Here is a 15,835-nt window from a genome sequence, read left to right as displayed (position 1 = left end):
GCATTTGTTTGCAAACCATTGCATGAGGTGCCAGTTTTCTTCTCTTTCCTGGTGATCTCTGTCATCCAATACAGTCTTAAACAGCTCCTGGAGGCCCATAAAATAATACAAAATGTTAAGTTAATCTGAGTTTATGGTAACTATTTAGTCAAAGGATATGTTGCTAACACTCATGAATCCTCTTCAAACAGGTAAAATGTAGAGATTATATACCTCTGTTTTCTCTCTTTTCTTTATCAGTATGAAAAAAATGATATATATTCATATATGGATGCGAGGTATATGGATACAATAGGTATGTGGACACTAAAGCCCACAGCTGACAGTTCAGTACTGCCTGCAAAAAGGAACCTTAGTTCCTTGAAAGCCTGCCATGAAACAAACCTCCACCAAGCTATAGAACTGCATGATTTTCTTAATACTCTAATAATCCCTCTGCTTCTTCAGCCTGTGTTCTTCATTAGGGCTTGGGGACAAGTTAATGATACAAATTCTGAGTCATATACAGACTTGCCAATTTACATTAATAGCTTGAAAAATCATTTGAGTGCTACTCATTTTCTCCAATTAGCCAGTAAATCAGTGAATGTAGTAGAAAGAATGGAATATGAAATATTTTCTGTTTAGTGATAATTTCTCATTCTGACTTTATATTATAGCAATAAACATCTTGCACTACACATTTGTGGGGGTAATGAAATTGGAGTATTCTGTGCTCACCATGAATCTCTGATGAAACCATTGTTTCGAAATGAATGTTATATATCATTACACAATTAATTTTGATTTTTCAGATGATGTACCAAATCTAAGCATACAGACAGAACATGATTGCACAGCTGGGCTTTACAGGAAAGAAAATTGTAGTGCATTTCTCCTTTTCCAGGTCACAGTCAGTATTCTTCCTTTAATTCTGAATAGTATGTGATCATAAACTGAGTGGAAATTTATTGAAATACACAGTGCTCTCCACTGGCTCAATAATGAGTCCCATTCCACATGCTAAGGGGAGAGGTCAGTCTCCCTTGCAATATGGCCATGGAGAATAATTTCCCATGGATACAGCAGGATACACTTGGGGATAGTGAAACAAAAGTCAAGGGAAAATGTTTTCTTTAGTCTGGGGGGCTATGGGATTTTGAGCTTTGACATATCTCTAGAAGCAGAATAGAGAGCTGGAGGTGTACAGTTCTTAGCAACTTAAAGACGAGAAACTAGGAAGAGGACTTTAGATTGAGAAAAGGAAAGGAAGCAAAAGGAAGGGTCTGGTTTTTGTGGGCATTTCCATTCAGGAAGTGCAGGACTAGCTGAGAGAGAGAAACTTGCTGTGGAGGAGACAGACAGATCAGAGAAACCATGTGGGGTGGGAGGGAGATGGAACACCTGGGGTCCAGTGGCCAGGGGAGAAGGAAGAGCTCCAGCAGGGCTAGCATGTAATCTCACTGAGCACAGCTCTGCCAAGGAGAGCAGGCATACTGGGAATCCTAAAATAGGAGTTTCCTGGCCAAGGGCCAGGATTGTTGCAGTTGGGGACACTGCAATTAGAAGCTCTGAAAGCAGACTGAGAAAGCAGACTTCTCCCTGCCAGCAGACCAAGTCAGGCTTGACCTTGCCAGGGGGAGAAATTCAGAGGAATGTTTTCCAGCATGTCTGGTAAAGGCAGTTTTGCTCATAGCTCTTAGCATATTGTAATTCCCAAAATGAGCCAGATTTCAACAAAATATATACAGTAGTTTCAGACTATAAATAAAACCTGAAGTAAAACAAAGATACTATGACTTTCTCTGCAAGAATTTTCTTTCTCCTAATTTCTGTAGTTTCAGGTGTGCTTATAACACAGGTATGATAGAATGTGTACACTCTTCTGGATCTCTGTGTAGAAAAACATTAAGTATTTCTCGGTATTAAAAGGTCACGAAGTCATGTATGCGTTGTTTATAGTCTTCTAATCCAGGATTTATTGTTCTAGTTCTGTTCCAGAACCAGGGACTTGAGTTGATTAAAAAAATTAGATTCTTCAAAGCTTTTAAGCAAATTGATTTAGTGTGGCTTGAAAATAGTCATGTTCACCCAATTCAGTCAGTGTGATCCTTATAATGTTCCAAGCTAGAAGGATTTTACAAATGGCATGTATTACATTTGAAAGATGAGACTTTACCATGAAAATGCTGATGAGTTGAGTGGAAAATTACTATGAGTTATCCCTCGTAGTTTGCCACGTCGGTTCTTTCCGGAGTGGGAAGGAGAGCTGGAACAGTGAGCCAGCTCAGTTACCTGCAGGCTCCTCTGTGCTGTTCCCTACAACTGCAATGGAAAAGAACCCAATCTGTTCCTAATTTCCCTTGCCAGCTCATGTCTCTGCTTGTCAATCCCCTGCACCTTCCCACTTACTCAGTGAAGAGGCCTTCCTTCATTTTATGTTGATGGGATCTCTTATATCCCCCTCCCTGTTAACAGCTGTCTGAGGAGCAGCCAGGAGACCAGAGGTCCCTGACACCTCAGCTCCTGCCCCAGAGGGAATATGGGAGAGGTTGGCTCTGTGTGCTTCCAGTTTGCTGCCTGGTTTTAGCAGTGATTTGGGAGGAGGAAGTTTCCCATCAGCTTGACCTTATTGTTAAGAAGCTTTTCTCGATGTCTTACCTGAATTTTCCCTCCAGCAACCTTGTAAGCTCTGCTTTTTTTTGGTTTAGACATCATGATCATGAAGAACAGAGCCCTCCCCTTTAAAGACTGTTTTCCTTCACTTTGCCCTTTCCGTCCAGAACACCATTTATTAGCCTTTTCTCAAAGAAAGCTTCCATAAGGAGATAGATTTTTATGCCAGTGCAAGGGTTTTCATTATTACAGCAGAATGAGCTCCTTGACCAGTGACCTGCCTCTGGAAGACTTCTGTGACCTCCAGGGCTTTTTCTACAGATTTCTTCTCTTACTTGTTACTCCCTGTGCGCATAGTTTATTTTTCTGGCAGTAGTGCAGAAAGTTGTTTTGGCCCTTACTAATTTAACTTTCCAGGTCTTTCGACCACAGTTTCAAATGATGATCCTGTGGTGTGATGGACTTGCAGACTATGTTGGCCATACTATCTGTGACTATAATAATGTCCATCATTTGAATAATTTCTAAGAATATTGGATAACTGACTCCTGTGCAAAGCCACTCAAACCCCCTCCATTTTGGCACTGAACTGCTGTTAAGTGTTCTTTGGGTGCCATTTTTTAGTTCTGTGTCCCAAGATTGTTGATGGAAATGCCAGGATATTATGCAAAACAGCATTAAAAGATTTGCTACAACTTTTATGGCAGATATCATAGAGCATCCACAACATAAATAGTGTTTATTGCCTGAACAGTCCTCTACATTTGTAAACACAGAGGGGGGTTGTAAAGACATCAGTTCTCCAATTTCTGTGTTATCTAGTGACTGAAAAATGAGATTTCATTTTGTTAGGAAATTATTGGAATGTTTCCACAGCAGGTTTCCTAGAAAGAAGAATATTGGCTTCTCTGAAACAAGGTTTTAGCTTATCATCGTGTCTGTATTCTGATTGCTTGTGCGAATGCACAACCCTGTCATTCACTGTGACAGCACACAAGATAATAAAAAATCAACTAAATTGCATGTTTGAAGTCTGGTTTATGGTTTATTTTCTAGTTAAAAGTGACATTTCAAGCCAGAAGATTTTGTCCTCTTATGTTATATTGTAGTCTACAGAATATTGAAGAATTTTCTAAGATCTTCTTAGAAATCCTAAAAACTTTTAGAAATAAATTATTGGTGAGGCAGACAGCTCAATTCCATGCCTCTTTTTCATCAAGATTTTGTAGGTAATTAATTACAATTATTTGCATTAAAATACTTTATTGCAAAGAAAGAACTCACATTTCTACTGTAGGTTGATTGGCTTAGAATAATTTTTTTAAATTAGGTTTTATCCAGAGCAAATTATTTTAATAAATTTGGGTAATTTTAATTTAAGTTTTTAATTAAGTGACAACCAAACCCGCTATATGGTCAGAAATGCAGTTGTTCCTTTGCAAGGCTGAGTTCCTTTATGTTGGATGCTTTGCAATGTTTTATGTATTACGTTTTATGTTAAGCCTTTGCCATCTCTACTGAGCTTGTCAGAAGATATGGACTTCATGGTCTCCAGGGGATGACGTCTTTGGTTAAGTAAATGTAATAAATGGAGGAAACTCTTGCTTTCCTGTCAGCTTCCATAAAACTTTATTGCCAGCTTTACATCCCTGAGCATTATCAGCAAGGAATAGCTGTGTTAATAATTTGTGTGTCCATTGCTTCCTTAAAATGTAAGAAAATGAGTGTGAAAGCATGGAGAGTACTGTGGGTTTAAATGGCATTGAACATGACAGTATTAAGGGAAAAATACAAGGCTGTTCTTACATTCAGTTTGAATAACACAAATGTATTTTTAGCTGTGTATCCACTTGTGTTCATTATTGTTGGCACATATAATTTAGACGTGACGCTCTTTTCTCCTGTGTCCTTCCCAGAATGGCTTTACTCCTTTGTACATGGCAGCTCAAGAGAACCACATTGAGGTGGTGAAATATCTCCTGGAGAATGGAGCCAACCAAAGCACAGCTACCGAGGTGAGGAGGTTTTCTCATATTTTAATTTGCTTGTGTGTTCAGATCACTTGAAGTCAGAACTGCGTGGACTGTCTCTAGAGGGCTTGTCTGCACCCATTGGCATCAACAGGTAGTTGTTAACAAGCTTTGTTTTAGAATCACAGAGTTGTTTAGGTTGGAAAAGACCTCTCAGATAGAGTCCAACCATTAAGGCAGCACCAGGGTCTTGGGATTTTAGTTGAATTCTGAATTGGTGAGGCTCTCTATGGTGCTGGGTTCACAAAACCATTCGGGAGGCCACCTGCTCCTGCCTCTTGCTTCTGTTCCCTTGAGTTACACTGATTCTGAGGCTCTCCTGTGGCGTGGTGTAACTCGTGAGTATTCATTATTGGCTGGGACTGGTGTAAATTAGAAACCAAATGGCTAACAAGGATTGCATCAGTGAGCTTGATGCAGTGAGGCTATTTTCTCCACTGACACTTTATTTTTACTGCTGGACCATGTGGGTGTAAATAGGCAGAAATATGGTATTAACTGGGGATGTGGATTGTAAACCTGTACTAACTCCTGTGCAAGCAGGAGAGACACCCAAGTTGGAGAGAGGAGACAGAGGAACAGAATCCCACAAGCTTCCTTCCACATATCAGAGGATTTTAAGAGCAATGGAGAAAACTCTGTTTCCCCTTCCTGCCAAATGTTCTTTATTCCAGCTGAGGGAGTGAATGAATGGGCTCTGTGCTGCAACATGTGTCATCTTCCTGTTTGCTCTATGGATGTGGATGTGCCATGAGAAGTAGCTATAGCAAAATTCCTCTCTGGCCAGAGCTTTTGTTCCTGTTTATATTTTCTCTAGTCTGTCCAGAAACATTCCCTTTCTGGATTGCCTTCACAAGTGGATGAATTTGAAATGCTGGTGCATTTATGCTCCCTCCCTTTCCCTTCAAATCTGTCAGTGTTAACAGCTGTCTTACTGTCCCTTCTCTCAGTGGATACTGTACTATTTGATGACAGCTCATAAAATAATCCCCTCATAGATGTGGCGATCACATTACATGTCAGCTTTCTGAAACACAAAATCCCATATGATTGCCAGGCAACGTGGCAGAAACACACTCCTTGTGCAGGAGCCAGGTGGAACTGGGGCTCTCCATGAACCCAGCCCTGCTGCAGCCCGCAGTCACCTGCTGGCAGCCAGCTCTCAGTAACTTCTGGCTGGGAATTCATTCAGTTTACAGGAATTGTGAGGGTGAGATGGTTATAATTCATGTGGCCTCTGTTTGAATGCAGACATTCACAGAATGCACACTGTAGTCTGGTTTTCTAGAAAAGGCAGAGAAGAGAAAAAACAAAATAGATTACTACTCTGACCCTGAATCCAAATTTGTCTTCTGCTGTCAGAAAGATCAGTTTGCATTCTGTAGCTTGTAAAGTAAAGGCTCTTGACCTCTTTGCTGCTTAGCTAGGTCAGTTTCAGGCTCAAGTCCTGCTGAGGTGATGGCTTCCATGATTGTGTGAGTGTTCCTGAAGGAAGGCCCGAGCCAACATTGCTTTCATATGTGCCCAGAGTTCATCTCATGAATAGGATGAAGAAATGGTACATTCAGTAAGATGGGATGATAGCCTGAACTGTGGATGTCACTGAAATAGAAGGTCCTTCTGTTTAGCATCAAAGACTGGCCCTCCTGGTGGGAGGTGAGGACATGAAAATCTGTCTCCAGGCTTTGGTCAGCCATGCTTCCTAGAGACAATAGGAGGGGGAATGCAGAAAAAGCTTGGCCTTTCTAGAGAAGGGTGCACGATGAAATGGTGCAAATCAAATGGATGAACTTGTCTTTGAAGCCTTGAAACCTGCACTGCCTTTGGATGCATTTCATTTCCTCTCGCACTTATATACGTGCAGATAAAAAAGGAGAGTAAGGATGAGCTCGGTTTCAGAGTCTCTAATCCAGGATTTGTTCTCATGTTCCCAGAGGCAAAAGGCAAATGCATTAAGCCATTTCAGCGCCTTATGTAGCCCCAATCTCAGAATAATCTTTACAGTTCAGCTGTTTTGTCAGCTGTTCCCCCCTTTTTAATTCAGTGTACAGAATTTAATCTCTATCACAGGCAGAATCCACAGCAGTATCGCTGTTACAATGCACCTACCCACAGCTCAGTGCAAAAGGGAGAGAAAGTTATTTGATTACTGAGGGGAAAAATTGCCTTGGCAATTCTTCAGATGTTTCTTTCAACATATGTTAGCTCTCACTCCTTCCTAACTTGGCCTTTATTCTTCTCTCATCTTTCCATATTCCTACTCTGAAGCAATGCTGTCCCATCTCTCATGTAGTTACAGCACACCTGTGCTTGGGGAGGATGCATGACCAGAGCAAGGGTTCAGTTTGAAATCAAAATGAAATATCTGGTAGCCTGTACTACTTCAGCCAGGAGAGCAAGCTGCTATCATGTTACTATGGACTTTAAATCACTGGCCATCCCAGGCACGTGTGGAGGAGCAAGACAATTTTAAACTAATTTAGACACAAACCTAAAACTATGAATGACAAGCAAAGATTGATTTCCTGATTTTCTTTTTCCAAAAAAACATAGATAATGTGATGTTTTCCTTCCTCAAATCGTGTTCCTACACATGATCTGGATTTCTTGACTCATGGTTCATGTGTAGCTTCGCATGGGAACAGAAGCAAATACATTTGATACACTTCCTTTTTGAAGAGATATGAGCTATTCAGAAACTTTCTTTGTATATTTTTCACATCGACACTGTTCAGTGCTCAGTGAATTTGCCCAATAGTGCTCAAAATATGCTTTGTGGCCCATTTTTAGACAAGAAGTAATTAAAGAGAGATGCTGTAGAATGATCCTTTGCTTCCACTTTACTTAAAAAAATATTACTTTGAAGTGTAAAAGCTCTTTCAAAGCATTTCACATATCTGAAAACATTTTGAAGGTGTTTGAAAGAGTTAAAATGTTGTGCCTCCAATCTCACGTCCCTAGAGATGGAGCGCAGAGGTGGAAAACAGCTGGGAATGTGCTTCCCGTGTTGGTGTGCGCAAAGGGCGCAGTGCAGCTCCCCGAGGCTCCGGCCGTGCTGAGCACCCCTTGTTTCCTGCCCCCAGGACGGTTTCACCCCTCTGGCTGTGGCACTGCAGCAGGGACACAACCAGGCAGTGGCCATCCTGCTGGAGAACGACACCAAGGGCAAGGTGCGGCTGCCGGCGCTGCACATCGCCGCCAGGAAGGACGACACCAAGTCGGCGGCGCTGCTGCTGCAGAACGACCACAATGCCGACGTGCAGTCCAAGGTAACGGGGCGGGCTCTGGGCCCAGGAGCAGCACCTTGAATCCCTGCATCCTAGTGGGCAAATGGAACTGCTCCAGTGGGGAAGGACAACTTGCTCCACCAGTATCATCAGTAATACCTTGAAGTGTGCAGTCTTAAGCTACACAATAATTACCAAGTGCTCATTATTTCACGTTTTAGTGATGCCTCCCATTTCTTTGGTAACCAGCTTTTTCTCATTATTTTCAAACCAGAAGCCCCTGGAACGGAAGCAGAATCACTGCTTCCCTATTACGTAGGATATTTGTTTATTGCCCACGGGAACATAGGTTGTGTTTAAAGTTAATGCATGCTTGAATGGCTTTTCCCATAATTAACAGCATAACTCATTTCAGAAAAAGCAACATAGTTCTTCGTTTTGCGGCCAGTCTTTAATATTGTTCCTCTTTTTCCCAAACCATGCTGCATCAGATGATGGTGAATAGGACGACTGAGGTACCGACATCAACAATTTTTAATTACTCTTTCTGCTACTTATGATTATTTTCACTGCTCTTTACCAGTATTTCTTTATTAGTTAGCAATAAAAGTGAAGATATTACTCCTTTTTTTAATACATAGGAATTTCTGGCTCAAAACCCCCTATTTTTATCCATCCTTTGTCTTAGAATTTCTTTTTATTTGTGTCAGTACTGAAGGACATTTTTGAGAATTCACATCAGTCCAAAGGAGTCTGAATTGAGTTATGGAGCTAAGAGAATAAAGATGGTTTTTTAGCTCAATTTCATTAATTATGAAAATGCACTCACTTGGCATAACTAAATCTGTGTGTCTGGCTGACCCAGAATAATGGTGAAATTCATTTTCTGTATTTTACAATAATGAGCATAATCAAATATCCCAAGGTAAAAACTTGTTCAGGGCACCTGCTTATTTTTACCATTCTTATTACAATCTTTTCCATAAAGTTTTGCAAAGCTCTCAGGGACAGTACATACTCAGAATTTACCTGCAGTAAATAACACATTTCTTATACGGATTTTACTTCCACTAAAAATCATGGGGTTGATTGGCTTGGACTGGGATTTTCCCCAAAGATCATTGCCCCTTTTAGGAGGAAGAATAAGTTCCAAGAATGAGATTGTTGTTTCAATACCTGCTTTTGAATAATGGAGTTTCTCTGCTGGAGGAATGAATTATGGATGCACGTGCCCATGGGAAGGTGCTTCCCTCTTGGTGTGTGCACACATGAGCAGGCTGCCAGGAGGCAGCAGTGATGTGAACTGAAAGGTGACAGCTTCCCTGGGCACCTGCTCCATGGCTCCCCTGAGGGAAAGGGCAAGGGGTGCTGCAATGCCTGCTGAAGGAGAGCAGCACATGCCCACATTCCTTTGTTCCAGGAATAGCTTAAAAGGGTGGTTTGGATACTGAGAGGAAGGAAAACCTAACAGAGAACATGCTGTAGTAGAGAAGCCAGAAGTACACCTCCCTTTCTATAACTATCAGCAAGATCCAATCAAATCAGTGTAAAGCTCTTCAGGGAAACTTCAAAAGCAAGGCCTTTTCTAGTTGAATTACTTACGAGAATAAAAGCTTGCTCTCTGTCCCAGTTTCTGAAAATTTAATCCTTTTTTATGTTGTTGTCAAGCGATTCTACATCTCATAGCTGTAGCAGGTTTCACCTTCTAGTATTTAAAACACAATAAATAAAATGTGGGTTTTTTATTTATAGATTGCAAACTTTCTTCAGGTCCTTTGCAATCCAAATTGCATATAAATATAAATAATTATGATTCTTTTAGTATGCTACTAAGTAATTTCTCATATAAACCAAACTCTTTAATTGTATTTTGAATAATTACTGCTTTTGAAAAACAAGCAAACAAAAAACCAATAAAGAAATATGTTGTCCATATTTCTATTTCTAAGAGGAGTAAAATAGGAGTCCAACAATTTTTGTGTTTTTTTTTTCCAACCCCAATAAATAGATGCAGCCTAAAAGACCCATGTTGCTTCCAAATGGTAATAAGGAACTTGCTTTATTTTCTTTAAGAATAGCTAATACATTAATATTTTCTGTGATGAAAACTGCTCTTATTGGCCACTGATGCAGGGGGCTGAGTTGGGGAACAAAAGAATGAAGCACTTTTGATAATGTCCCACCTGGAAACTGGCCTCTGTGCCTGACAGGCTGTGCTCTAGAAGAAGTAGGCACGGTCTGGATAAAATTGATGTGATGCATTAGTGGGGCAGCATTTTAAACTCAAGCTCTAGTTCAGCTGGTGACCTTGCATGAGAAGATTTCCGTAACGAGGGCTGTTTCCCTTTGTAGAGCGGCTTTACCCCTCTGCACATCGCCGCACACTACGGCAATGTCAACGTGGCCACGCTGCTGCTGAACCGCGGAGCTGCAGTCGACTTCACAGCCAGGGTATGGACTCACCCCTTCATCTTCCTGCTTCTGGTGGTCTACAGAAATGGGAGGGGGTCTTTGGGTAACTCTAAGGCAAGAGATGAGTGAAGAAAGGAGCAAAGTAGTGCTGAAGTTCTGTTGGGACCAAAGATGTCTTTTTTGCAGTAATTCTGAAAGGTTGTTTCTGTGCAATGCCCTGGAGGCCTTGGGAGTTGTGTAACAGCCGATATTCCCAGCTGGAGGAAGTAGGATCCTTTGGCAGCTCCAGAAAGCTGATGCTCTTATAATGTGTCAACTCCCTTCGGCTTTTCTGTTTGTTAGATGTACTCTGGAAATAGATGTAGGTTTGATTGGCTTTTTTGGTATTCAATATTTGCTACACCACTTTAATTTGATGTTTTCACATGTAACTACATTTCAAAACCAGAAAGTGAAGTATGTTACTGTTATACAAATTCAACAATAAAAGAATTAATTAATCGTGATTACTCTTTCATGGTAAACAACTGCAGAGTTACATGGTACAGCCTCTTTGCTGTTGCACTTTATGTAGTTTGAAGTGAAAACTTTGGTAATCTCAACCCAGCTCTCAGGTCGTAAGTTTGCTGTTTGATTTTGCCAGACGCACTTTGAATTACTTCAGGGTTCTGCCTTCCAGACTGACTCCCTCCTGTTTCCAATCTGGAGTAGCTGCTAATATTACCTCTTACCTCACCCAAAGTGTTTTCAAGGACTTTCAGCCTACACAGCCTACCACTCCTTTATGCTCTTGGCACTACACAAGAAGGTTCCTTTGTATAGGAGTGACGCATTTGTGTCCTCTGTGTACGTTGCGGTGATTGAAATGCTTCAGTGTTTTGTGACTATTGGCTCATTGGGACTCTGATATGTGTTTGTGTATTTGTCTGGCCCTGGGGCTTCGATGTTTGCTGCTTGGGCAGATGCGCTGCTTCCTTCATTCAAGGACCCCGAAACAATGGAGGAGGAATTTTGCTTAGGAAGGAATTACTAACTCTAGCTTATATGGTGTGTGCTGATGCTCTAGTACATTCTCGTTTATTCTCTACGATGTGATGGTCTCATTTTTTGTGATCCAAACCCAAATTCACCCCCATTGCACACCTTCAGATCCATCCAGCTCATTGTTTGTTCTTTTCATGGTGTAGAATGGAATTACCCCACTGCATGTGGCTTCCAAAAGGGGAAACACAAACATGGTGAAGCTCTTGTTGGATCGTGGAGGGCAGATCGATGCCAAAACCAGGGTGAGTCTTTCTATTCCCTGAATATGATATTATCCCTTCTGGGGAATGGACTGGGATTTTTTCCTTGCTTGCTTTTGGGGATTTTTGTGTGTGTTTGTTTCATGTGGACTGCTTTCGATCGTATCAGACTAAAGAACAGCTGGTATTAGTGATAGTAGGATGCAGAAATACTATTTCCTTTAGTCTCTTGTATAACCTGCCAACATCATACAAGAAAAAGCTGATGGCTTTCAGGGAATAAGCCTGTTAGTTGGTCCAACTTGACATGACACAAGATGATGCACAGCACACGTGATGCACAGCAAAGGGAAATGGAAGATCTGGACTCAGTTAAGCCTTTCAGTCCCTTGACACCTAAATGTCCATGCTAGTTGCAGTATGCCCTGTGGAAACTCTAGTGAGCTCAGTCCATTTTTATTAGAGAACTGATACAGGAACAAGTAACCTCCTCAGAGCCAGCAGCCACGTGTCTCTTCCCCAGACAAAGCATGGAGTATTAGTTAGGTGGATCTGACTGGCATCCTCCTCCAGCTACCCTATTGAAATGTCACATCATCTCTCTGTCCTTTATTTATGGGTGATTTCACAGTCATTCAGGGCAAAAAAAAAAACAACCCATCATTTTATGTGGGCAGGGTTAATTATTTCAAATGGGATTTTGGAATCACCTGGGAAAATATTGTCATTTATTCAGACTGAGCTGCACAGGGCTCCTTCTTAGGAGCTGCTGGTATTTGGGCAGCTGGACTGCAAAATTACATGTCCAAGATCTCAAGAGTGTTTTAGAACACACAGTTTAGAGCTGGACATGAGAGTTTTTGTTTAACCTGATGGGAAGGTAGAAGATATTGCAGTCAGCTACCCTTGGGGTTGATTCAACCTCTGCAGTTACTTGGATATTAATTATATTAACCATTTGTTCCTTTATAAGCTCTGAAGACAACCATGATTATTGTAAATGCAATTGTGATTTGGTTTCTGATTATGGAATGGTATCTCACTATTTTATTTTCCTATTTTTTTAAAAACTACTGCTGATGGAAAAAGCTGTCTCTCAAGCAGGTGTGCAGCAAATCATCCCTGCTCACATTTTCCACAATAAACATGTAAAATCTCATGGAGAAGAGGGATGAAATGCTAATAATATACTTCAGTCAGGATATTCCACATGCCCCTCAGCATGTCATACAGAAATAGTTCATTTGACCTTTAGAATGGCAGTATTGAATTCACCTATTTCCTGTTCAGTAGTTGGATATTGTTCTAGACAAGCTGGCACAGATGATTGTGAGGGATGTTTTGGGTTGCAAGAGGTCAAAGTGTTTTCCCATCCCTGCTCACCCGCAAAGGTTGAGCGCAGTTGTGAATGAATCCGAGAGAACAGGATTTGCCAAATGTAGGAGGTAGGGACCAATTTTAGAGTCTTCTCATTGTCTCTGCTCCCTGCCCTGTGTCAGCTGCTACATGGGCTCAAAATATCAGTACAAAGATGTCCCTGAAAACCCGTACGGATACCCTGAGGCACACGTATCCCAGTTTGCACAGGCTCCCCAGCTTCCTGTCACCTCCACCTTCTGCCTCCTCCCTGCTCCAGGGCTCGCAGCAGCGTGCGCCTCCCGGTGGGGAAGATTCCAGAGCTTCGGTTTCGCTGTCCGTGCTTTGTGTCAGCTGTTTGTTACCTGGGTGTGTCTCTCTCCTCCCTGCGTGTGTCCGTTCGCCGCGAGTGCCTGGCTCTGGCTGTGTGTCCGTGCGGTGTGGAGGAGGCAGGGATGTGGCAGAGCCCGCCTGCCCCGCTGCAGTACTAACACACCTTGCCTTCCCTGCTGCCTTCCCTCGGCTTCCCAGGAACCCCTGCCTTCCTCCAGCCAGTCACAGGCACTGCAAAGCAGCGGAATTCAAACACTAGGATGTTTCACTGCCAAGTTCCTGAGCTCCACACCACACCAAAACACACCCTTCAGTAAAAACAGTCATCGCCGCTTTCCTTCCGTTTATTTTTAGCTTGCTTTGTTACATGACATCTGACGCTGCATAAATTAAGATGCAAAAACCTATTTTAGCGGATTGCAGATGCTTCAGTACTTCAGGTTTGCAAAGTTAATCTGTGAAAGCTTTCTATGTTTGAAAATGTTACATTGGAATGATTTTTTAGGAGCCCCTGTGTTGTCTAAAAATATAAATTAAAATGTCTATTCCTCAAAGGGAGTAAATGATGCATGTGTCCTGCTGTTCCATAGTTAATGCAGCATGTCAAAGGAAAGCTCTGCTTTCTGCAGGAATTAGTATTTTTATTTTCTCTACATTTCAGAATGTGCTTGCTGTAATTTTATGGCATTTCTCACAAAGCCATAAAAATGTAGAAATACTGGTAAATCTCTTGACACAATTACATATTTTAAAATAATATTTTACCTTTTTTTGCAAGTTCTACCATTTTTTTCCTCAATCAAGTCCTAAATTTTTAAAATGTGAAATTTAATTTCTCTTTTATATTGTATCCAAAGCAGATATGGAAACTCTATTCTCAAATATGATAATAATATACTTTCATTCCTACTATCTGTTAGGAATAGTATTATAATTCTATATAGTAACGAAATATCATCTTTAACAGTAGATAATTATTATAGTATAATAAAATATTAAAATATTATTTAAACATATGTTATTATATAATATCTGGTATATGTTTTGCAACTTCCATTTACATACAGGCCTTCCCTGGACTTTTGTTCACTAAATAATTAATGGGTAAAATTACCTATGCTAAAATATTTCATATTCAAAATTTTACTCAAAGCTATATTCTCTATACATTTCTCTATACATTTTCTTACATTAGTAATAATGGCATAATTTTAATATTTGGCCAAAATTCTAACCCATGCAGATTCTCATGATTAGTTAAGGGGTCAGAGAAATTGTGCAGAAATTTGTTCTCTGAAAGATGGTGGAAAGTTTAATTTATGATTAATCCACTGTCAGGTGATCAAGGGTAGTGTGGCAATTACCAGCTCTCACTTTGAGGGAAGGAAAGCATTTACAGCCTTCTGGGAACACACTAAGGATTCTTACGGAGAATTATTGTCAGCATTTAAAAGCAATTTTAGCATGGCCAAAGTGCATGTATTTCTATAAAAAGAAGTCCTCATATAATGGAATCATAACAGTGTGCACCTTCAGAATGTGGAAATGTTTATGGTTATTACAAGGTTTTAGGAATATTCTTTCTGAATGCAGTTTTTGCATTATCTCTATTTTTATCATCTCTCTCTATAGATTGTATGGGGAAAAAAACCCAAGAATATGAGACTTTTTTTGGTTCTGCATGCTTTTTTTCTTCTAAAATGCAGCTTTATTCACAGGCTTTTATCACCTTGCTGGAATTTCCATTTTTGTGGGAGTAAGCAAACACCCTTCCAAGGGGGAGGAACACTCTCACCTGTCTCAGCCACTGAAGCTTTCACACGTTTTGTCGTCTTCCTATCCAATCTTGCCAACATTGAAATTAGATTTTTGTTGCTCTGGGGCTTCTCTTAAGTCTCCTCCTGCAGGTTTTCATCCTGAATATTTACAGTTGAATAAAATCCCTGGAATGAAAGAGAGCATCCAGTCTTGGAAGGGAAAGCTTATTGTGTGGGATAGTAAGCGTGTTGTGTGCCTGGAGCGTGGCAGCTGGAGCGGGGATAGGTGTGGGAGTGGTGGCACAAGGTCTGGTGCACCATTTGGGTTGGAGAAGGGCCACAGTAAGGAGGGGGCCCAGCTGGAGCTGACTGGAATGGCAGGTCACTCATGGAGATGAACAGTACCAATGGGAAAACAAAAGGAAGGAAACTGTGGGCACCACAACTCAGATGTGGTTGGTTTGGTCTGGGTTTTTTTTTTTGTGGAGAATGTGCTTAAGACACCCCTTAACACTCATTTTGGAAACCTACTGAGATTTAATAGGAATAACATCTTCTGTACGTTTGGCTCTGCTATTTCCACGTAGCAGTGGTAGCCATTGCAGCAGGATCCTGGCCCTGCCTTGGTACTGTGCTGTGTACAGTGTTTGTTCCTGCAGTAATGCTGCTGTGACATTTTCTCCTCATCTTCTTACATGCACAGAGCACTAATAATTCATTGGCAGCTTTTGCTGTTCCTGAAGCCATGTCAGATTATAAATATCTAATCACGATGCAGATATTTCCTCTAAAAAATCCAGTAGCTCCATATAATGTTTACAAGGGAGTGGGAAGGGGCGTTGTATGAATTGTCTAAGCAAGTTATCTAGAAAATGACTGTT

The 15,835-nt window shown here is 41.0% G+C and overlaps 1 protein-coding gene across 49 annotated transcripts in view; it reads left to right on the top strand.

The window, feature by feature from the left end:
• ANK2 (ankyrin 2) overlaps positions 1 to 15,835 on the top strand; it is a 185,088-nt gene that overhangs the window by 84,500 nt on the left and 84,753 nt on the right. For 40 of the 49 annotated variants that reach the window (XM_030272112.4, XM_072928877.1, XM_072928857.1 and 37 more), the window contains exons 5-9: positions 4,512 to 4,610; positions 7,709 to 7,894; positions 8,344 to 8,367; positions 10,205 to 10,303; positions 11,452 to 11,550. In XM_030272112.4, coding sequence (XP_030127972.4) covers positions 4,512 to 4,610; positions 7,709 to 7,894; positions 8,344 to 8,367; positions 10,205 to 10,303; positions 11,452 to 11,550 — 507 coding nt within the window. The remainder of the gene's footprint in view (positions 1 to 4,511; positions 4,611 to 7,708; positions 7,895 to 8,343; positions 8,368 to 10,204; positions 10,304 to 11,451; positions 11,551 to 15,835) is intronic. The other 9 variants (XM_072928876.1, XM_072928874.1, XM_072928872.1 and 6 more) reach the window with 1 other exon arrangement.

This window comes from Taeniopygia guttata, chromosome 4 (assembly GCF_048771995.1).
Source record: "Taeniopygia guttata chromosome 4, bTaeGut7.mat, whole genome shotgun sequence".
NCBI classification, from domain to species: Eukaryota; Metazoa; Chordata; class Aves; order Passeriformes; family Estrildidae; genus Taeniopygia; species Taeniopygia guttata.
This window is presented reverse-complemented; position numbering and strand designations above follow the sequence as displayed.